This window comes from Prunus avium, chromosome 6 (genome assembly GCF_965620075.1).
Source record: "Prunus avium chromosome 6, drPruAviu1.hap1.1, whole genome shotgun sequence".
NCBI lineage: Eukaryota > Viridiplantae > Streptophyta > Magnoliopsida > Rosales > Rosaceae > Prunus > Prunus avium.
This window is the reverse complement of record NC_142289.1, coordinates 36,310,341-36,334,998: the sequence shown is the minus strand read 5'-3', so window position 1 is coordinate 36,334,998 and position 24,658 is coordinate 36,310,341. Positions and strand designations below refer to the sequence as shown.

At 37.7% G+C, this 24,658-nt stretch overlaps 2 protein-coding genes and 1 pseudogene across 3 annotated transcripts; all 3 read left to right on the top strand.

The window, feature by feature from the left end:
* Positions 1–4,485: 4,485 nt before the first annotated feature.
* LOC110750808 (uncharacterized) lies at positions 4,486–5,522 on the top strand. The gene is made up of 2 exons (XM_021951175.2): positions 4,486–5,412; positions 5,502–5,522. The coding sequence occupies exons 1-2, from the start codon at positions 4,486–4,488 to the stop codon at positions 5,520–5,522; spliced, it is 948 nt and encodes a 315-aa protein (XP_021806867.2).
* A 2,497-nt stretch (positions 5,523–8,019) lies between these two features.
* On the top strand, positions 8,020–11,016 carry LOC110750834 (cytochrome P450 714C2-like). The gene is made up of 5 exons (XM_021951206.2): positions 8,020–8,390; positions 8,657–8,883; positions 9,096–9,343; positions 9,584–9,938; positions 10,373–11,016. The coding sequence occupies exons 1-5, from the start codon at positions 8,099–8,101 to the stop codon at positions 10,796–10,798; spliced, it is 1,548 nt and encodes a 515-aa protein (XP_021806898.1). The 5' UTR covers positions 8,020–8,098; the 3' UTR covers positions 10,799–11,016.
* A 4,390-nt stretch (positions 11,017–15,406) lies between these two features.
* Positions 15,407–23,511, top strand: LOC110750796 (cytochrome P450 714C2-like; annotated as a pseudogene). Its single transcript, XR_015836716.1, has 5 exons — positions 15,407–15,753; positions 15,973–16,199; positions 16,480–16,725; positions 17,159–17,511; positions 22,861–23,511. The product of XR_015836716.1 is annotated as a cytochrome P450 714C2-like (transcript).
* Positions 23,512–24,658: the final 1,147 nt, after the last annotated feature.

Sequence of the window (24,658 nt, the reverse complement as noted above, 5' to 3'; positions counted from 1 at the left end):
AAAAATGAACCGAACACCGACCCAAGCGCTTGAGTGGACAGCGCGAATCCTTGGCATTTTAAGATAGTTTTTCTTAGGGTTTTGGGGAGTTTTATGTTTGTTATTCCTTGTATGATTGTACTAAAGTCCTATGGTCTATAAATAGGCACTTTAGCACTAGGTTTTGATAACGTGAGAATCAAAGGACATCAAATTGGGTTTGAACCAAGGGTGAGAGAAAAAAGAGCTAGGGTTTGTGAGAGAGGTAGGGGGTTCTTCATTGTAACCAAAGGGGTTCTTTCATTCTAGTGAATTTTTCGGGGATCACCGGAGAGGACGTAGGCACACCGCCGAACCTCTACAAATTCTTGTGTTTTTTGTGTGTGTTTACTTTTCGATTCATGTGTGCTTTATTTTTGCGAGGCTTGTGTGTGATAGTTGTGTAGTCCATCAATGACAAGGTCTTGGAGTGTTTATGCACAACATGTCTTGAATAGAACTTGGCCATGGTTGAGCTCAAGGTTCTCATAGCTCTCATAGTCTCCAACTTCTCTTTTTCACTTTCTCCCAATTATAACCATGGACCTACTCTTAGATTGGTTGTGGAGCCAGAGCATTGAGTCGATCTCCTAATGAGGAAGTTGTGAGCTGTTGTTCCCTTTGTATCATTTTCTGAAAAATAATAGATAGAGAGGTTATTTTTAGGTATTATTAACTTCTTGTGACAAATTGGTATTTTTAGTTTGTTCAACTTGTTTATGCATGTATTTTTTGCATTGCTTGTTCCAATTTGGCATGCTTAATTTGCAATCCTTGTAATTATCTATTGAAGTTGAATAATTCTTCTTTCTTTTCGGCATCTATTGCTATGTCACTTATATTAGAGAATAAAAAAACCTACAATACCCCTCAATTTCCTATCCTTGTGAACATTTCTAAGTTGCCTGCTTTGGGCATTACAATACCATTGAGTCAGAGGAATTGTAGATAATTTTATCAATAGTGGTGAGAGTATGACTGATAGGCTAGCATGTGGTCTAGCACAGTGCTGACTTTGAGATTAGGCTTATTATGTAGGCTAAATCTAGACCAATCAAAGAAATCAGCTTGCTATGGACAAGAAATCAGTTGGCTGCAAGAAGAAAGAACAGAGAGATGGAGCAGACAGAGAGAGAAGAAAGAAAAGAAGAAGAGAGGAAGAAGAAAAAAGAATAAAGAAAGAGAGAGAGAAGAGGAAAAAAGAATAATAAAAAATGGGAGGGAGAGATTAAACAAACAGAGAGAGAGAGAGAAGAGGAAATATAATAAAAAAAGAGACAGAGGGAGATATGTGTTGTCATGAGATGTGTTTTTATTTTATCGGGTGCACTGCCCAACAAAAGGTGATGTTTTTTTTTTTTTTTACTTCAATTCCTTCTAAATATTTGTTCTTTTTTTCTTTCTTTTTTGCCCTTTAATCCCTTCCAAATCTGTCAACCATATTATCAATAATTCCAAAAAAAATTATGTTTCAAATGTCGTATAATAACAAAAATTTCTAAATATGATGAAGAAAATATACTAAAAAAAGAGTGCTTATAAAAAAAAAATTATTTGTAACAAACAAGGGTAGTGGCGAAGCCTGAATTTCATGTGTGTGAGGGTCTCTCACAAAACATAAACAATAAAAACTTCAAACTCACAAGACATACCAAAACATCAAAAATCATATTATCTATTCATTACAATCATAATTGTCCTCTACGAGTTTTCATATTTTGAAATGGTTGCGTAACTACCTTATCATCTATATTATTAAAAATGTCTCTCTCAATACATACAACCAAGCAATCATTCATCCATAAATTGAAAGACCTATTAAAATCAATAGAACAAAAAAAAAAAATCAAATTTCACAAACTAAGAAAAACCATAGGTACAGAGAAAATAGTTATTAAAAAATAAGAGAACTATAAACCTTTTGGGAAAGGAAAGGAAAGTGGCGTAAGCCTCTTTCTTTTTTTCTTTTTTTTGGTTCTAAAAAAGTGGTGTAAGCTTGGAGGAAAGGAAAGCAAGATTTGGTTGGTGGGTAGGGCCCATGTGCTAAAATAAACACAGTAATTAATCTATATATATAGCAAAATGCAGAGAATGGTAAAACATTCAAAATACCATAAAATGTCACTGGTTAATGCAAGTATTAAGAATTGAAACTATTAATTAAATGAGGATAATATGGTAAATTCACACTTTTTTATATTTAAAAAATTAAAATCAAATAATGGATCCTATTTTTATGGAACACAACTACCCATTATTTTTTTTAATAAAAAAAAGCATCTCGCAAGCCAGAAGCGCGTGCGAAGATGTTAGTATATATTAAAGCGCGTGCAAAAATGCTAATATAGATTATAGCAATACATAGTACATTTTAAAAGAAAAAATAAAGGTCAACTATCCCCACATGCCTCCGGCTCCTGAACAAGGGTTTATAATTTATCCCAAAAAAAAAGGGAGTTGATTTTCCCACTCCCATTTTCTCCACTTACACTCCCTTTTGTTTTAAAATATTTTTTAATCAATTTTGTTTTTTTTAGTTTTTTCTCATTCCTATTATACCCTTACCTACATTAATTTATTTTTACTTCACTTTTATATTATTATTATCTTTTAAAACTTAATTTACTTACACCCCATTTTCAATGGATGGATGAATTCTTTAAAATTATTATTTTAAAAACAAACAAAATATTTTCCCCAGCAACAGCCCCCTCTCTCTCCCCCTCTCTTCGTCAACCCCCTACTCCTCCTCCCATCTCAACCCAACCCCACACAGCCACCCACCCACCGATAGCCATCGCTGCCCCAACGCACCCATAACCACAAACGACCTTACAGCCCCAAACGCCCGATAGCCAAGCCACACTCAAACCCCAAAACTCTTTTTAAAAAAACCCCGGATCTAGATTTGGTGGTTGAAGAAAGAGGGGGAAAGAGAGGGATAGAAAAGGTATAAAGATCTTAGCTATAGCTACCAGTATATAGATGATTGATGTTATTGGATTTTGGTTATGTTTCTGGAGGAGAAGCTAACAAAAAGTGAGGAAGGAAATAAAAAAGGTCCTTCGAACCTTTGCCATTGGAGCTTCTGTGTTGGCTTTTTAGACCTTCACGAATCACAGGGCAATAAACAGTTGATTTGCTGGGCTTGGTTTTTTTGGTCGAAGAAAGAGGGGAAACAGAGATGGGGAGAGAGAAGACGGAAGGGTGGGTGTGTAGGAGAGAAGATAACCAGAGGGTGGGTGGGTTTGGGATATATTTTTTTCGGTTTAAAAAAATTCTTTTTAAGGAATTCTTTATTATTATTTTTCACACATCAGCATCTCTCCAAAGTGCTCACTTGCCACGTCATCAAGGATAAAATAGGAAAGAGGAAGAACAAAAAAGAGCAAAATTAATTAAAAAGTATTAAAAAACAAAAGGGAGTGTAAGTGAAGAAAAAGGGAGTTGGAAAATCAGCTCCCAAAAAAAATTAGCCTATCTCTACAAATATTCCTGGTCCGCCATTGATGACTGATAATTTTATGTCATCATCACATGCAGTGGCGGATCCACATAGGGGGCAAGGGGGGTCAATTGACCCCCGCAAGCTCAGAATCCTCCATAGGAGCTGAAGAACTTGACCCTGCAAATGCCCAAAATGTGTTTGATGAAATGCCCCAAAGAGAGGAGCAGCCATAGCCAGGAGCTACGCAGCGCGCGCAAGGCCAGAACTTTTTTTTTTTTTTTGTTCCTGACATCAAAACGACGTCGTTCCACTTAAGTGGTTTTTTTTTTTTTTTTGGGTTTCTGTCGTCAAAACGACGTCGTTCCATTTAAGTGAATTTTTTTTTTTAAACCTGGCCAAAACGACGTCGTTTTGGCTCAGATTTAACGAAAAATAAAAATAAAAAACTTGCAGCAGCCCAGCAGATCGATAAAACAGATTGGGGAATGGGTTTTTCACTCATTCCTCTCATTCAAACCCTAAATCCCCAACCCCAACCCCTAATTCTACTCAACTTTCACTAAATCTGAAGGCCTCTCCACGTGAATCATCCTCCGGCGCCGGCGTTCCCCTCATCAAGTGGTGGCAGCAAACCCCAAATTCAATTAGCTTTGAAATTTGCTCTCAAAATTGAAAGTATGTTATCCTATTTCATAATCTTTTTATGCTTTGATAAGATTGATTAATATGTATATGTTGATTAGTTTGAATGAATTAGAGTTTTTAATTAATTATATGTTAGTTTGTATGATTTAATTAGTTTGTATGTTTTAATATGATGGATTTTATCCCTCAAATTGAAATTATGTTATCCTATTTTGTAATCTTTTATTATGCTTTAATTGATTAATAAAGATTATTGTACATTTTTGTTGTTGTTGATTGTATTTGTTAGAAGTTTTTTATTATTTTGGTTAGTTAGAAAAAATCTTGGCAATTTAGATTATTAATTAGTTTCTATATTTTTTGCATATAAAGTTATGGAACGATACTTTAAGAGAAAGTTCTCATCAACTACTTCTAGTTCGGATAATGTGGGTAGTTCGAACTCAAGAGATGTGGGTATTTCAAGAGATGTGGGTAGTTCAAAAGAAAGTGAGTTGCAAGATCTTATGAATAATCTTCCTGCAGATCCTGGACTTCGACCTCAAATGTTAGATTATGATCCTAACATTCGAGACGAAGTTCGAAGAGCATATCTACAAAAGGGTCCTTGTCAACCTAAGAATCACATATTTCCACAAATTGATCTTTCAGGGTATGATCGACGTTTTAATGTCAAGTGGTTTGATGAGTTTGGCTGGTTGGAGTACAGTATAAGTAAAGATGCTGCATTTTGCTTTTATTGTTATCTCTTCAAATCCAATTTCAAAATTGGTCAAGGGTGTAGCGATGCCTTCACAGAGATGGGTTTCAGAAATTGGAAGAAGAAAGAAAGAATTAGGAATCATATTGGAGGTGTTGGAAGTGTTCATAATCAATCTAGACAATATTGTATAGATCTTATGAATCAGAAGCAACACATCCAAACAGTTTTGGGCAAGCAATCAGACCAAGCTCGTATTGATTATCGTATTTGCTTGACAGCTTCTCTTGATTGTGTGAGATTTTTGTTGAAGCAAGGTCTTCCTTTTCGTGGCGATGATGAGAGTGACACTTCAAACAACAGGGGGAATTATTTGGAGCTCTTACAATTTCTTGCTGATCATGATGAGAAAGTTAAGGCGGTTGTGTTAGAAAATGCTCCAGGGAATCTCAAGCTAATAGCTCCAACAATTCAAAAAGATTTGGTGAATGCTTGTGCCACTGAAACTATTAAGAAAATCATTAAGGATATGGATGGTGCCTTCTTTTCTTTATTGGTTGATGAATCGCGTGATGTGTCAATAAAAGAACAAATGGCAGTGGTGTTTCGTTGTTGCCTTCTTTACTTGTTTATATTGAGAAAGATGTGTTTATTTGTATTGATAATGACTCTATAATGCAATGTTTTCAGAATATGAAAACCCGTCGTTGACAATTGTAATGTGGTTTTTTCTATTAATTAAGAATTATAATATTATTGTTTTATTTTATTTTTTTGTTCTATTTTGTATAGAATTTTTTAACCTTTTAGACGTTGACCCCTGCAAACAAAATTCCTAGATCCGCCACTGATCACATGGCTATTTTGTGTGAATCCCTTGGCTTCCTATCCCCATCTGACAACCTAGTGTTGTTTAAATTTCAACAGCCGCAGATTTTTTATGCAAAATATTAGTTAATAATGAAGCTTAAAGACATGTGAAAAGGACATAAGATATGTCCCTTACCAGAATTTGTCCAGCAAATTTGCAACAAGCGCGACAAGTCCAATTGTTGGTCATCTGAAATTTAGTCGCACCTTTGAGTATTGTATGAATAACGGTGAGAGTACGATTGGTAGAAGAAAAGGATGTTGCAGGGTGGTTTATTGTAGCACGGGGTTTGCCAATCTTGACCATTGTACTTAAATATAAAGCTAGAAACTATGTAAGTTGTTTGTAGCTCAAGCGGTTAAGAAAAGTTATCCTTACACCCGAATTTCTAAGTTTGACTCCCGTCTCTCAATATCGTTTGTATAAAAAAATTAATTAGCTAGAAACTATGCCGAACAGTAATTAGTATTGGTAGAAGAAAAGGATGTTGCAGGGTGGTTTATTGTAGCACGGGGTTTGCCAATCTTGACCATTGTACTAAAATATAAAGCTAGAAACTATGTAAGTTGTTTGTAGCTCAAGCGGTTAAGAAAAGTTATCCTTACACCCGAATTTCTAAGTTTGACTCCCGTCCCTCAATATCGTTTGTATAAAAAAATTAATTAGCTAGAAACTATGCCGAACAGTAATTAGTATTGGTAGAAGAAAAGGATGTTGCAGGGTGGTTTATTGTAGCACGGGGTTTGCCAATCTTGACCATTGTACTAAAATATAAAGCTAGAAACTATGTAAGTTGTTTGTAGCTCAAGCGGTTAAGAAAAGTTATCCTTACACCCGAATTTCTAAGTTTGACTCCCGTCCCTCAATATCGTTTGTATAAAAAAATTAATTAGCTAGAAACTATGCCGAACAGTAATTAGTATTGCTAAGTTGTACTTCCCACATATATGCCATCAGATTTACACAACTCCAATTTTCCAAGACAATGACATTTTTTACATACAAGAAACACGAAGTTGGTCTACTTTCTATTTCCCCACATCGGTTGCCGATCACTATGAGTGAGGGTGCAGTAACGACTGAATTTCTAGGGTTTTTTTTTTTTGGGGGAAGTCATGGTTTAAGTTGAATTTTTTTTGGCTGGATGATTTTGTTTTTGTTTTTGGAACAGTCCATATAATTAAAAAATATAAGATAGCAGATGACATGGGTTGTCATGCCATATGCCACATGTGTTGGTAAATAAGTTGTTACGCATAGCATTGTTGTTTTGGTATGTGTGTTGTAGGCCATTTTAAATTTTTTATATAAAAAAAATATTCACAAAAAAGTTAACTAAGGTTAACACTAGGATTTAAAACTGAAGTATGGCTGGCTGTGGTTGGTTGCTTTCTTGAGCGAGTGGCATATGCGGCCAGCAAATCAAAACAACTATGCACAGGTTTTGATGGACTGGCTGACGTAGTTTAGAGGACATGTAGAAAAGTCACTTGGCACAATTTCCCCTTGAAAAGATTTGTTTACTGATTAAAGTCCAACTAGTGCCAAAACAGAAACGCATATAATGTTAAGAAATTGAGAGGCGACACTAGAAGAAAAAATCCAAGGATAAAGACTGAAGATAACACCCGGCTTATGTCAGAAGAAAATGAAAGAGAGGACTATTCTTTGTGCATGCATGTACAGTAGTATTCAACAAAATTCTAACTAAATAAGAAATAATTAGGAAATAAATATCAAATTATAATATAACTATACATATATAAACGTGTAAGTAACTAAATAAAGACTCAACAACATATGATTCTTAAGCTCTCTCTAGTTCTCGGGAATTCATTGAAAATGAAAATTATAACTTACTAAGGTACTCAAACAGTGGAATAATATATTTTTATTTATTTATTACCATCTGATCTTTATTGTACATTTTCATATGGACTCTTGGATTTTGGTGAATACAGGAGAAAATGAAAGCCGACAGTGAGAAATACGAAAATAATTTGGAGAAGGCGGCGAAATTGAATGAGTGCGGCACTTTTATTTTTTGACTTTTCTTTTGTTCTGACGTGGTTGATAGAAAAAGAAAAAGGAGGTCGGAAGGAAAAAGATGAAATGAATGCACGTTTCTTCAATGAGTATGAGAGAGAACACTCAAAAAAATAATAAAGAAGATAACGTTCAATGCCATCTGCAAGAGGAGAATTTGCAGTAGTCAAACTTTTACTTCTCAAAGGAACACGTGGATAGCTCTAGAGGGCAACTTTGATCACAGTCGCCTTTCAGCTACTGTGAATAGTAAAACTCGTATATAAATATCCATGAAGAGTCTGCAAAATTTGAAAATCATCAACAACAAAAGCTGAACTCTCTCACTTTCAGAGGGTTTTTTTTTCCCTTCTTCCTTTCTTCCTTTCTAATGGAGCTTCTTCAAGTTGATGCGAAAATGTTGATGTCCCTTGTTCTGCTAGGGTTTATAGGATTGTTGGTGCGCTTGTACAATGGGCTTGTGTCGAAGCCGAAGAAGCTGAGGTCCCTGCTAACCAAGCAAGGCATTAGCGGACCCCCGGCTACTATTCTTCTGGGAAACATTATGGAGATAAAGAATTCTCGAGGCTCCAGCAATGTTTTCAAGGAGGGTGAAGCTCCCACCACGCATAATTGTGCTGCTCTGCTCTTTCCATTTTTTGAGAAGTGGAGGAAGCAATATGGTATATGCACATACCAATATTTATACATTTGGTTCCTCATCACATATATTGTTATTAATGTTCATTTTAATACTACGTATATGTTGTCTATTTATATCATTGTCTTGCAATAGTTGTGTTTATTATTTGTATCTTTTTAATATTTGCAAGAGCTCTTTGTGGGATTATGTTCTTGTATTGCACTTTCATTAATGAAATTGATGAATTGCTATTATTTTCAGTGAGTCTTGTAATTTACTTCTACTAAATAAATAAGTTACTTGCAGGTGAAGTGTTTGTGTTTGCACTTGGCAACACACAGATATTATATGCGAACCAACCAGACGCAGTGAGGGAGATTACAACATGCACGTCTTTAGACTTGGGAAAACCTACTTATCAATATAAAGAGCGCGGCCCTTTGCTTGGTCAAGGTATTTTGACCTCAAATGGCGCCTCATGGGCCCACCAACGCAAAGTCATTGCTCCTGAACTATACATGGAGAAAGTTAAGGTATGTATTTTGTATCGATATTGTGGATAGTATGTTTTAATATTGACATATTATGGATAATGATATTCACATCTTGATATCATATCGACAATCCGTTCTTGAATAAACAACGGATGTCATGTTTAGAGAAGATTTTATCTGTATATTACTATATAATTTATAGCAAATGGTGCCAAGAATTGTTGTGATTGCAACTATGGTAAATCTTGCAGGGAATGATCAACTTAATTACAGAGTCAACAACTACTCTGATAAATTCATGGAACAGTAGGATTGAGGCAGAGGGAGGAGTTGCCGACATAAAAATTGACAGCTACATAAGAAGTTTCTCTGGTGATGTAATCTCAAGAGCTTGTTTTGGAAGCAACTACTCCAAAGGGGAAGAGATATTTCAGAAACTAAGAAATCTCCAGGAGGCTATGTCCAAGAAAATCTTTTTGACTGGAGTTCCTGGAATGAGGTACTTTATACTCACAATTGGGGCTTAAGGTTTTCTTACATAAATTCACGACCAAACAGCTAAAATTGGAGAAAATTAGGGTAGAGACTTTGGCACTCTAATAGAGAAAGTGTAGGCAATGCAAACAACTAATTTTTTTCTTTCTCATTTTCCACTTGAAAGTGAAATATATGGTCAATAAATGTGTTACATATAGCTCCCTACAATCTTATAGTTAATTGCTATAATATATTGTTGCAGACACCTTCCCACGAAGAGCAACAGGGAAGCTTGGGCATTAGAAAAGGAGGCTAGCACTTTGATCCTGCAAGTAGTGAAGGAAAGACAAGCAGCAGGATATGAGAAAGACCTCTTGCAAATGATTCTTGAGGGTGCTCGAAACACTGATCTCAGCCCAGAAGCAACAGACCGCTTCATTGTTGATAATTGCAAGAACATTTACTTGGCCGGCTATGAAACCACAGCGGTTTCAGCCACTTGGTGCCTCATGTTGTTGGCTTCAAATCAAAAATGGCAAGAACGTGTCAGGGCAGAGGTCCTTCAAATTTGCCAAGGCCAAATTCCTGATAACGAAATGGTTCGCAAGATGAAACAGGTATACATTTTTACACCATTGAAGAATTTAAGATATAAGAGTAACTATCCTTCTATATATTGTTGTGAATTGGCATCGTCATTAGGTGTCGGGAGGGAAAACATGACAGAAAACAAGAAGTGTCCGTCAAAAGACACCATTAAAACACTTCTCATCTTCCTTCATGTTTTCACTCTCGAACTTCATCACAACATCCAATGATGAGCCAATTCACAACAAATATGTGGAAGATTATGTGATTTATGTTAAAAACTCCGAGTCCAAATGTCATAAATCTGGACTAGTAATATTCTTTTGTCAAATATATCAAACTACGAATATAGAGCAACTTACAATCTAACAACATGATATATTTAGTTTGCCGAACAGTCTAACAATGGTAGAAAATATCAGTTAATGAACATAAAAACTTGACTATTGTTGAATGTGTGCAGCTAACAATGGTGATTCAAGAATCACTGCGGCTATATCCACCAGTTACTGTGGTGTCAAGGGAGGCTTTCAAGGACATGAAATTTGGGGACATAAATGTTCCAAAGGGTTTCAATGTTTGGACCACAGTAGTGACACTGCACACTGATCCAGAAATATGGGGCCCAGATGCCTACGAATTCAACCCAGATAGGTTTGCAAATGGGATCACAGGTGCTTGCAAGCTTCCCCACTTGTACATGCCATTTGGGGTTGGACCAAGAGTGTGTCTTGGGCAGAACTTGGCCATGGTTGAGCTCAAGGTTCTCCTAGCCCTCATAGTCTCCAACTTCTCCTTCTCGCTTTCTCCCAAGTACAAATATGGACCGGCTCTTAGATTGGTTGTGGAGCCAGAGCATGGAGTTGATCTCCTAGTGACGAAGCTGTGAGCTGTTTTATTAGATTGGATCTTTTTCAACTATAAACTTTCTTGTAACAAAACAGAGTAAGGGTTAGCTTCCTGGCTGTCTGTAGTTTACAAGTATGTTCACTTATTTAAGCCTATAGTATATAAAGTTGCTTGTTCTAATAATGCATCTTTAATATTTCATCATTTTCACTCCTTGTATGGTTTATCGAAAGTGAATGATACCACCGATTAGTTCTTGATTGCTTTGGTAGTTTTTGTTTTTCCAAATGTCTGAATAAGTTTCAAGTTCAAATACTCATGAAAAAAATATATATATAAAAAGTAAATTCTTCTTTAATTTTTCACACATATCAGACATCTTCATTTTTAGTTCTTTGTGTATTATAGTCTTCAGTGACGAAGATAGAGTCTAAATATTAGGGGAGCCAATAGCTGAAAAAGATATGAAAATACATACAGATTTCAAGTTTTGTATAAAAACTTCAATGGAGTTCATGAGAATTGGGGGGGCCACAGCCACCTCTAGCCTGTGTGTGGCTCTGCTCTGATAGTTGTACTTAGGTAATTTGTAAAAATATTTTTATTTTCCGTACACTTCTCAATTATACGGAAAAATACAAGCTCTTGTGAAAGTAAACGTATTATTCGCCTACTTTAAACAAAATATTACACTTTTTTTTTTCTGAACAATTTGCAATAATGCATGTTTTATTAGTCTATTTTATCCGTATTTCTCACATACTACAAATTTTTATTATTTAAAAAAACTTAATAAATAATATAGAGTGGGCCAAGTTTTCAGCCCAATGATTATAGAAAGCAGGATGGCCTTTTCCATAGGGTGTGTCTGATTGGTTGGGCTTTGTTTCTCTTTTCAATGACGATTTGGTCTCTCTTGTTTCCAAGTACAGGCGCAACCTCCTCTTCCATCATTTTCATCTTCTAATTATACAAAAGAACAAAATCGTAAAAATAAATAAATATTAAATACAAAGCTAGAGAGCAAGGGCAGTCAAAAGCAGGGCCGGCCCTTGGCCAGGGCAACCAGGGCCACTGCCCGGGCCCACGATTGAGAAGGGCACAAAAAAAAAATTTATATTTGCTTATATATATATGTATATGATCAGACAAAAAAATTTATATGTATATGCAAAATAAAATTATAAGTGCTCATAAAAAAATAAAATAACTAAAAGTAATGGGTATGGCTAAATTATATTGCCCATTTGTTCAACTGGTGTACAGATTACCTTATTTCCATTTTTAACATTGAAGTAAATGTCTTTGTCCTTTTCCTTTTATTTATTTTTATATTACTCCATTTACTTAAGTTTACAATGTAAATAAGGAAGTACCCCCCATTTGGATTCAAATAAAAATACTAGAAAATCAAATTCCCACCAAATAAAAATATGAAAAATCGGTTTTAGTGCAAAATACGATTTATGCTAAAAATGATGGCTCATTAAGTCAATATATACTTCATACTAAAATCCCATAAAATCAAGTTTTCTTATTTGATGTGTAAGGAATAAAAGCCGCCAAAAATTATCTTGAGAAAATGATTATTCCGAAAAACCATTTTTCATACTTAGTCAATATTGCACCTCCGCTAAAAAAATTCAGGGTCCACCAATGGTGGTAGGCATAAGAATTCTCTCTCTCTCTCTCTCTCTCTCTCTCTCTCTCTCTCTCTCTCTCTCTCTCACCCAAAGCACGCATCTCCTCCCTGGGTTTCTCTAAACAATTATTTGCTTATTAGGCTTTTGGTTTTTGTCTCAAATGGTGAGGAAGGCCATTTCAATCGATTCTCATACTTGCAAATTGCAATACACTAGTTAATGAGTTTTGTCAAATTGGGTCGGTAATTATTTAGAATGGGTTATGGTTAATTTGGTTTGATGGGGATTAGGTGTCTTGAGAGCTAGCTGGGCGGGTGGGTGTTGTTGGGCTTGTGATAGATGGTGATTGCTAGGTGGCTGGTGGTGTTTGGGTGGTGGCTTGTTTGGTGCGGCCTGGGAAGGAAGTGATGAAGTTTTTAATATTTTTTTAATATTCTTAAATAATTTTTTAAAATTGTTAACATCCACGCTGGATTTACACTTAAGATGAGTTACATAAATCCTTATAAGTTATTTTACAAAAAGATAAACTTGTCTTTAAAATTTTAAAGATATGGTGGGTGGGAAAATATGACAAGATGATGGAAATAGCAGCACTCAATTAATTATTTGATTAAAAAAATAATAATTTATGAATAAAGGGCACACTCTTAGAGTTTTGCCCTGGGCTTTCAATCACCCAGGGCCGGCCCTGGTCAAAAGGCAGTCAAAAGTAGGGAGATTCTCCAATAAGGGGGTTACTTCTAATCTCGATTATTAAATTGCATCTAAGAGACTACCAACAAATTTAATGAATGTAATCAAATGGTCAAGATTAGAAGTGTGTAACCAATCCTTAACATAAAATACTTATTCGAGAATCTCTCATCCAATAAGTATTTTATGTTAAAAGTATTGGTTACATACTTCTAATATTGACCGTTGGATTCCATTCATTAAATGTGTTGGCAGTATCTTAGATGCAATTCAACGGCTGAGATTAAAAGTATGTAACCAATCTTAAGACGGACATAAACTTTAACGCTACGCTAGCTTCTTCTTCAACCCCTCCAAATTCAACTGAGTCTCCTCTTGTCTGCCGTTGTTTTCTGAAACTTTTAGTTCATAAAAGCTTTAGATATAAACAAAAATGGCAAACAAATCTTTGCAAAAATGGAGAAGCGTTGTTGCCAGGCTTGGAGAAGAGTCAAAAGAAAGAGACGAACATGGAGAAGTGACTTTGAAGTTTGAAGGAGAGAGAAAACAATGGGGTACATGAAATGAAACGTGGGAAAGTGTAGGAATCCGAGCTACCATGGAAGTCCATGTGAGTTTCTTCTCTGGAAATTGCTTGCAAAATTATCAACTGTGGTTATTCTTTTAGACTTGCAGTTGACCTGGAGATGATCCTGGTACTAATTTTCAACATCATATATTCAGTGTCCAATGAATTTCTAGAATTTATTTATCATTTATTACTGGGGGTACAAAACCCCAAAAATAATGAACAAGAAAAAACGTTGTCCAAACATTTTTTTCTTTCTATTTTATCTTTTTTGTATAAAATTAAGATTATGCACATGGTGTTGGAAAAATTGGCTCACTTAAAAGAGATGCATGTTTTGGAGGACACGCAACCTGTTGCCGGGTAGGCTCGACCAGTTGTTTCGAAGTAGAGTGGAAGACTTGAAAAACACCAGAAAGCGACCGGTCGCCCTCGTTTTCAAGCCTAAATGCACACCAGTGAACCTGCTTCAAAGTGATCGGTTGCACCTTCCCAGCGACCGGTCGCTTCAGTCGTGCAATTTTCATTTTCCACGCATTTTAAAGACTCTTTTTCATGTGCTATGTTCTCTACCAAATTGCAAGGACCACCTAAGTCATTTATGAGTTCTAGGGAGGTTGGCAATCTGCTGGGAGAGCTGGGATAGCACTTATGGTTGTTTGTTGACTTGTTTTAAAGGCTTCCTACTCTTTGGTTCTAGAAAAGGTGGTTGAAATTAAGTGGGGTGTAGCCTTTGCCGTCTATGTAGGGTGGCTGAAGGTTGAATGTGCAGCAAGAGGAAGCTTCCTCCTACGTTCAAAGGCATATATATATCTATACCAACACTCGCTTAGCCTTACCTCTTGTTGCTTTTCATGTTCAATTAATTTTAATTACTAGAAAAGAATGGTTAGAGGATATTGAATACTACTCTTTTAGAACATTAAAAAAAAAAAAAGATTGATTTTGGTTAGTATGAAGGATGCATTTTTTTCTTTTCTATTTTTTCTTTTTTGTATAAAAGATTATGCACATGGCTTCCTAAGCAGGGACATATCCAGAATTTTAAAATGAGGTGGGCTAAATTTAGGTACTAAGTAAATAGAAAACTCAACAATACCATATGATTTCATTGATAACAAAAAAAAACATACAGGAAGAACAATAAAATCTTACAAATCCTATTTGATAATTCATAACTCATAAACTGAAACTGATGCCCCAATTACAAATCTTAATTGATAATTCATAAGTTTCAATTGCAAATCCTAATTGATACTTCATAAACTCCAAAAAAATCCTAAAATTAAAGCATCAAGAAATTGAGAAAAGCTTACATGACGAATATAGGAACTTGGTTCACTTGAATTAAGTCTTGAAGGTGAGTGCAGCAGCAACAAGAGCGTTTTTTTTTTCTCTACATGCAAGGGTAAGGGGGTGCTCCTTCTTTTTTTTCTTTTTTTCTTTTTTCTACGTGCTGTGTGTGAGTTATTTTCTCTTTTTTTTTCTTTTGCTGTTCTGTGTGTGAGTTTTCCTCCCCACCCTACATGCTGTGTGAGGATAACTAGATGAGGTTTGGTTATTTAAATTGGGTGAGCTAGGATTTTAATTTTTTGGCTGGAAAAGAGAAGCCACCTGGGCTATAGCCCAGGTTTGCCAAACTAAAGGTCCGTCCCTGCCTAAGTCCTAGGACTGGCTTCCACGACCTGCTCACTATATAAATTAACTCTCCTTGATATTTCTTGTTCAGGTTGAAGACCAGGAACAAGAAAAATAAGCACTAGAGGGATTGAACTAGTCTAACTTTGAAGCACTGAGAATCAATGGAGATCCTCCAAGTGTTGATGTCTCTTGCGTTGCTTGGGTTTATAGGGTTGTTTGTACGTCTGTACAATGGCCTTGTGGTGAAGCCAAAGAGGCTCCGATCACTGCTAACCAAGCAAGGCATCAGCGGACCCCCGCCTACTCTTCTTCTGGGAAATATTTTAGAGATAAGGAAGGCTCGAGGCTCCAGCAACATTGCCAAGGCTCCCACCAGTGAACCCCCAACCATCCACAACTATGCTGCTGTTGTCTTGCCATTTTTTGATAAGTGGAGGAAGCAATACGGTATATTATTACATTTATCATCCTCATCCTTTATATCATCATATATAGGTGTTAATGTTTTCTGTGAAATATTCCGCATTGTTATGGATATTAAAAAATGTCACTTGGGGAGGAAATACAATTGGGCAAAGCCCTTGGCCTGCAAAAGATTGAATTACTTTTTTCCTTTTCTGTGACTTCAATTTGTTTCTACTAAAATGTAGTGGGAATTATCTGCAGGTGACGTATTTGTGTTTGCACTTGGCAACACACAAATATTATATGTGAACCAACCAGACGCAGTGCGGGACATCGCAACATGCACGTCCTTGGACTTGGGGAAGCCTACTTCTCAACATGAAGAGCTCGGCCCTTTGCTTGGTCAAGGTATTTTAACCTCAAATGGTGCCTCATGGGCCCATCAGCACCAAGTCATTGCTCCTGAACTATACATGGAAAAAGTTAAGGTATTCATATATCAAATATTCTTCGTGGAGGACGTCCGTTATTGTTAAAAGGAGGAATTTGTTGTATCATATTGTTGATAGTGTATTAATAACATATTGGTACGTTTTGATACTGACATGTTACCAGTAATGATATTGATATCTTACCATATGGGCAATCCATTCTTTAATAAAGAATGTAGGTCCTGTCCTGTCCAAAGAAATCTGATTTATATTTCATAGCAAATAGCACCAAAAGTTGTTGCCTTTGTTTTGATTGCAACTGTGGTAAATCCTGCAGGGAATGATCAACTTAATTACAGATTCTACAAGTACTCTGATAAATTCGTGGAACGGTAGAATTGAGGCAGAGGGAGGAGTTGCTGACATAAAAATTGACAGCTACATGAGACGTTTCTCTGGTGATGTTATCTCAAGAGCTTGTTTTGGAAGCAACTATTCCAAAGGGGAAGAGATATTTCAGAAACTTAGATATCTCCAGGAGGCTATGTCAACGCCTATTTGACTGGAGTTCCTGGACTGAGGTACCATATACTCACAATTGGAGCTCAAGGTTTTCTTACGTAAATTCATGTCCAAGCAACTAAAATTGGATAAAACTAGGATAGCGACATTGACACACTCTAATGGGAGCTCCAAAAGTTAAATTGGGAGTATTAAAATTACTATCCTGAAACTATTTGTATCAGAATCATGTTCATTGCGGCGGATCAGATCTTGTCCGCCAGGAAAACTTACATGAAACCATCGTATACACTTTCTCCCTCTGTATCTCTCATCGTGTTGTTGAGAGAGGGAGAGAGAGAGAGAGAGAGAGAGAGAGAAGGTAGACAACGAGAATAACAAACACAACGAGAATAACAAAGTTTTTTCTCCTTTTCCACCTGTACAAGTATATAAATGAGCACATGTAATTCCGCAGAATCCCAGTTAATTTCTATGGTTATATTGTTGCAAACACCTTCCCACAAAGAGCAATAGGGAAGCTTGGGCATTAGAAAAGGAGGTTAGCACTTTGATCCTGCAAGTAGTGCAGGAAAGGCAGGCAGCAGGATATGAGAAAGACCTCTTGCAAATGATTCTTGAGGGTGCTCAAAACAGTGACCTCAGCCCAGAAGCAAGAGACCGTTTCATTGTTGATAATTGCAAGAACATTTACTTGGCCGGCAACGAAACCACAGCAACTTCAGCCACTTGGTGCCTCATGCTGTTGGCTTCAAATCAAGAATGGCAAGAACGTGTCAGAGCAGAGGCCCTTCAAATTTGCGAAGGCCGCATTCCTGATGCCGAAATGGTTCACAAGATGAAACAGGTACAGATTTTTACAGCAATGAAAAATTTAAGATGTAGGTTTGAAGAGTAACTACTTGACTATCTATTGTCCATATTGTTCTGAATTCTCTTGTCATTGAGTGTCTGGATGAAGAAGTGTTTTGACAACACAGTCAAAAGTTGCTCAAGTACATGTTCAGAGCTATTAACAGTGTCTTTTGACAGTGCTGTCAAGACACTTTTTTCTCGTTTTCCTTCCTGTTTTTTCCCCCAAAATTCATCAGTGTAGAGAAATAACTAGGGTTTAGAGAAGAATAAGAAGTAGAATAGAAAGAACACCCCACGATGAGTATTCTGGTTGTATTGGATTTCTTTTATATGCTATACAGTTGACTTTGTACATGAGTATAAACAGAGTAAATTATACAAACGGTAAAACATAAAATAGGCAGTTCCAAGATTATAGGGATTGATTGAGATAATGAAGCAATCACACTTGAATGGCTACAGACTGCCGTGACTTGTGGGGAGTGCCTTGCATATTCATTGGCTGATGGGTAGGATGCTCTTCACGCTCCCTCAAGCGAAAGGGAACAAAGTGGAGGTTGAGCTTGGTAGCAAGTTGAGTAAACCGTTCGCGAGACAAGCTTTTGGTGAAGAGATCGGCAAGTTGAGAAGCAGAGGGAACATAGTGCGTCTGAAGAACACCTTGGGAAATTAACTCGCGAACAAAATGATAGTCGATTTCAATATGGCGGGTACGAGCATGGAAGACAGGATTCGCTGCCATGTGGAGAGCAGATATGTTGTCGACGAAGATACATGGAGGCGAACGTAGAGGAATACCCAACTCACGAAACAAGTAGCCAAACCAACGAAGCTCAGCTGCAGTGGTAGCAAGTGCGCGATACTCGGCTTCAGAGCTTGAGCGGGATACGGTAGATTGTTTCTTAGCGGTCCAAGTGAGGAGATTAGGACCAAGGAAAACACATGCCCCTGTAGTAGAGCGGCGGTCATCAATGGAGCCGGCCCAATCAGAGTCGGAGAAGGCTCGCAAAGTGAGGTCAGCAGAAGCACGAAAGAGAAGGCCATGCTCAAGAGTGCCCTTAATGTAGCGATAGATCCTTTTAACAGCTTGGAGGTGAGTGGAACATGGATGATGCATGAATTGGCACACTTGATTCACGGCAAAAACGATATCGGGACGAGATAGAGTGAGGTACTGGAGGCCCCCAACCATGCTACGATACAGTGTGGGGTCAGAGATCGGATCACCATCATTTGCAGAGAGTCTGGTGGAGGAGAGCAGTGGTGTGGGACTTGGTTTACATGCTGCCATATTAAATTTGGTGAGAAGGTCAGATGCATAGCGAGCTTGAGAGATTGATAGAGAGCCATTGGTGCGACAAACTTCCATGCCAAGAAAAAAATTGAGCTCGCCCAGCCTGCGACTATCAAAGGTTGAACATAAATCATCAATGAATTTGTTAACTGCAGGAAGAGTACTACCTGTTACAATTAAGTCATCAACATACACAAGGACATAAAGAGTATGAGAGGTTGTATGACGAATAAAAAGTGAAGCATCAGATTGACTATGGAAGAATCCTTGATGAATTAAAAAAGAATGAAGTCGATGAAACCATGCACGGGGGGCCTGTTTAAGGCCATAGAGTGCCTTGTGGAGTTTGCAGACATATTTGGAGCGAAGAGGGTCAGCAAAACCTGGGGGCTGCTTCATATAAACCTCCTCCTGTAAGATGCCATTCAGAAAGGCATTACGAACATCAAGTTGTTGCAAGGGCCAATTCCTGGAAAGAGCAATAGTTAAGATAGTGCGAATAGTAGCTGGCTTGACAACAGGACTAAATGTTTCATCATAGTCAAGGCCCTCCATTTGATTAAAGCCCTTGGCAACTAAGCGTGCCTTGTGTCTTTCAATAGTGCCATCGGCTTTTCGCTTGACTTTGAAAACCCATTTACAGCCCACGACGTTCATGGTTGGTGTAGGAGGAACGAGGGACCAAGTTTGGTTCTTCATAAGGGCTGTATATTCTTCGTGCATCGCTGCCTGCCAGTGAGGGAATTTAGAGGCTTGAGTATAACTTGTAGGCTCAATTGAGAGAGGATCCGTAAGAGTTGCAGTTAAGGCATGGGGAAGAGGATGGCGTGTGGAGTTGTAGACAAGATTATGAAGGCTGCGGAACCCACGTGGTGGTGGTGTAGTGGCTGGAGTTGTCGGAGATGACTCGATTTCTATTGAAGGAGGGGAAGTGCTTGCAGATTGATGAAGAGGATGGTCGGATGGAGATGAAGACAGAGTAGAGAGCGGAAGAGGTGTTGCTGGTGGTGAGAGCTGGTTGTCCGTAGCAAGGTTAGAAGGAGGTGGAGTAGTTGGGGGAGCTGGAGATAAAGGAACATGAGGAGGCTCCAATAACGTGGGTGCAAGAGGTATTGACCTGGAATCATGAGAGGACTTGGATAGAATATTAGTGTAAGAAAAATCAGATTCATCAAAAGTAACATTCCTTGAAATATACACTCGCCTAGAGATTGGTTCAAAGCACTTGTACCCCTTGTAGTGATTGTCATACCCGAGAAAAATACACTTAATAGACTTGGAGGAAAGTTTATGCTTGTTGTATGGCACTAAGTGTGGAAAACATGTACAACCAAAAGACTTGAGAAACCGGTAGTCAGGTGGGCGTTGGAACAACTTCTCATAGGGTGAAACTTGACCAAGTTGTGTAGTTGGTAACCTGTTGATAAGAAAGACAGCAGTGGAAAAAGCTTCGAGCCAAAAACTCGAAGGTAAGTGTGATTGGGACAACAGGCAAAGTCCCATTTCAACAATATGTCTATGCTTACGCTCAACAATTCCATTTTGTTCTGGTGTGTAAGGGCATGAAATGTGATGTGTGATGCCGTGTTCATGAAGAAAATTAAGGAATAAACGATTAGTGAATTCCCCACCACCATCAATTTGTATGGTTTTAATAGAATGGTTGTGTTGTTTTTCCACCAATCTTTTAAAGAAGACAAACGTTGTAAGCACATCGGATTTCTTTGCTAAAGGATAAAACCACACAAATCGAGTGTATTCATCAACAATAGATAAATAATAACGATAACCAAAATTTGAGGAGACTGGGGCTGGTCCCCATAAATCTAGATGAAGTACTGCAAGGGGTTCATGAGCATAAAAAGTACGATTGGAAAAGGGAAGTCTACATGATTTTCCCAAAGGGCAAATATGACAAGCCTTATGAGAATCAACCTTACCACTAACAGGCAAGTGAAATTTATTAAGTAAAATACGAAAAACATCATGAGACGGATGGCCAAGTCTTGTATGCCAAATATCTTGGGTAGTCCTTTCACCATAAAAGACTAGCTTCCCTGAGATTGTAGGATCTGCTTGAATATGGTACAAGTCGCCAGAGCTACTGCCAGTGAGTAATGTCCTCCCCGTCATATTGTCCTTTACATGAAAACCATTAGCATGCATCTCAAAATAGCAATTATTATCCTTAGAAAAACGGTGTATAGACAATAGATTCTTTCGGATAGCGGGAACACATAGAACATTAGTAAGTTTCAAAGGACCAATATTAGTTTGACCAATATGACTTATTGAGAGACGAGTGCCATTACCTACAATAATGGAATCATTACCTGTATATGGCTTCACAAAGGGGAGTTGAGAAGGACTGGACACCATATGATGGGTTGCCCCGGAGTCAACACACCAACTTGTGTTAGTAGGAACAGATGGTGAAGGGATATTGGAGGTGTTGGACTCTGCCATGTAGGCGTAATTACCACGATCAGGACATACACGTGAAGTGTGGCCTTGCCGGTTGCACATCTGACAGGTTTCTTGAAACTGAAAAGGAGGTTGATATGGTGGTGTTGGGAGCAGTGGTGGACGTCCATCATGTGAAGGCATTGATGATCTAGTATCTGTTAGAAATTGAGGACGACGGTGATCACGACTATTTTGCCAGCCGTTGTCGCGAGTGAAGGTCCCGCCATTATGGTAGTTGGAATTCCAGTTAGGAGAACGACCTGAATTTCTTCCATTATGCCAACCGCGACCTCGACCTCGTCCTCTTCCAAAGTTTTGAGACCGGGTTTGAGAATGGGTGTGGTGAGTGGTGCCTTGGGCTCGGTTCTGAGTGGCCTGATCATTGGTACTGCGATCAGAGGTGAGTGCTACACTTTGTGATAAGGAGAGGGAAGACATCCTCTTCAGCAACTGTTCTTCCTGTATTAACAAATCATAAAATTCATCAAAGGTTAGAGAGGGTCGAAGATGAAGGGAGGTAGTAAATTCTTTGTATTCATGGCCTAGGCCATCGAGTATATAATCAATAAGTTCGCCATCAGAAATTAAGGTGCCAGCCGCAGTGACAGAATCAAAGAGAGACTTGGCGTGGATCAAATAATCAGCAACTGACTTTTCTGGATCCTTTTTGAGGGTGCATATCTGATCTCGCAGGGTACGAATATAAGTTTTGGACAGGGGTGACAGTCGTTTCTCAAGCAGCGTCCATGCCTCATATGCTGTAGAACATGGAATCAGAAGGGTCTTAATAGAAGATGAAGCCGTGGCCTTGATCCAACTTAAGACTAGTTTGTCTTTTGAATAGGCTGGATTGAGAGAACCATCGGGAAGTTTCTTCTGAGGATGGGTTTCTGTCTTAATCACATCTTCCAGATCATGTAATTCTAGTACATCTTCAAACTGAGATTTCCAACAGAGAAAATTATTACGATCCATTGGTGTTGTAAACAAGTGAGCGATATTGAAAGAAGTTGGAATAGAAGATGGTGTGGTGGTCATGGTATTTTGAAAAGTAGTCTGAGAGACAGAAGAAGAGTTTATAGGAGAGAGAGAGTTTGTCATTAGGATCGAAAAGGGGTTGCTAGCCTCTGCGAGGCTCTGATACCATGTAGAGAAATAACTAGGGTTTAGAGAAGAATAAGAAGTAGAATAGAAAGAACACCCCACGATGAGTATTCTGGTTGTATTGGATTTCTTTTATATGCTATACAGTTGACTTTGTACATGAGTATAAACAGAGTAAATTATACAAACGGTAAAACATAAAATAGGCAGTTCCAAGATTATAGGGATTGATTGAGATAATGAAGCAATCACACTTGAATGGCTACAGACTGCCGTGACTTGTGGGGAGTGCCTTGCATATTCATTGGCTGATGGGTAGGATGCTCTTCAATCAGGACACCCAATGGCGAGCCAATTCACAACAAATATGTGGAAGATTATGTGATGATATAGCATTTTTCATGTTTAGAAGTACTTTCATACGTATTAATATCAGTTAATTACCACAAAAACTTAACTAGTGTTGACTGTGTGTAGCTAACAATGGTGATTCAAGAATCAATGCTGCTATATTCACCAGTTGCTATTGTGACAAGGGAGGCTTACAAGGACATGAAATTTGGGGACATAAATGTTCCTAAGGGGTGTGAATATTTGGACGACGTTGGTGACACTGCACACTGATCCAGAAATATGGGGTCCAGATGCCTACAAGTTCAACCCAGATAGGTTTGCAAATGGGGTCAAAGGTGCTTGCAAGCTTCCCCACTTGTACATGCCATTTGGGGTTGGGCCAAGAGTGTGTCTTGGACAGAACTTGGCCATGGTTGAGCTCAAGGTTCTCCTAGCCCTCATAGTCTCCAACTTCTCCTTCTCACTTTCTCCCAATTACAAATATGGACCTGCTCTTAGATTGGTTGTGGAGCCAGAGAATGGAGTTGATCTCCTAGTGAGGAAGCTGTGAGCTGTTTTATTAGATTGGATCTTTTTTAACTATAAACTTTCTTGTAACAAAACAGAGTAAGGGTTAGCTTCCTGGCTGTCTGTAGTTTACAAGTTTGTTAACTTGTTTAAGCCTATAGCATATAAAGTTACTTGTTCTAATAATGCATCTTTAATATTTCATCATTTTCACTCCTTGTATGGTTTATTGAAAGTGAATGATATCAGCAATTAGTTCTTGATTTGTTGGGTGGTTTTTGTTTTTCCAAATGTGTGAATGTGTTTCAAGTTTGAATACTCATAAACAGATAAAATAACAATAATATTGAATTCATACTTCTTTAGTTTTTTTCGGTCAGTTTACAACATAAGAAATTGGACATGTGCATGAGTTTGCAACCCTTAGTAATTCGAGTATACACATAATGATGGATCCAGGAATCTTACCTCATATGGTTATAGTGTAAAAATTCCAAAAAAAATTTAAGATGAAAATAACATTGGAGAAGATAGGGGTTAAAGGTTTGGGGGGGGAGATTGGGGATTTAGAGTTTTTTTTTTTTGGTCGAAAATATCTTCATTCCAAAACGGAGGGGGAAGAAAACTCTAATACAAGCAAGCGGAATAAAAGGCGAGATAGCCAACACCAAGGCACATGCCAGCTTGGTGAAACAGGCTACACTTGGAAACATAAAACAACTCAAAGAAACTAACAAAAGCTTGAAGGTCTAAGAGAAAAGAATTGGGGTTTTGGAATGGCTGGGAACGGGTGGGAGGGATTTTAGAGTGGCTATTGATTGTATTTTTTTTTTTTTCAAGATCTGGACCAAAACAGCGTCGTTTTGGCCAAGTCATTTTAAAAAAATTCTCTTGGTGAAAATGACATCGCTTTGCACAGGGTGGTTAAATAATTTTTTTTTTAAAATAACCACATTGCGCTTCTTTTTCTTCCTTGCGCAACTCCCTTCCTTGAGGGCAACAATCATGTAGTTGGAGGGCGTTTCATGGGGTCGCATAGTCAACTCAAGTGGACCTCCAAGCTTAATTCCATGGAGTTCATAGGGTCATTTGACCCCAATGACCCCACTATGGGGTCCATCCCTGTATATACATACATAGGTATTTTTTGGTGAGATAGAGCATCCTTTTTAATAATGATGTGGCCTCTCTACTTTCAAATTACAACACCAACCTCTTCTTTTAAAAATTAGAGTGAGAAGGGTATTTTAGTCATTTAGGCAGAAATTTTTACATCACATGTGTGGCATGTGACTTGATTTAATGGAAATGTTTAACGGAATTAGACGTAGGTGGTAAATCTCAACACTTTACATAGTTTAAATTAAAATTTTAGGGGTAATCTCGCACATGCCTAAAAGTTTATGTGATATTT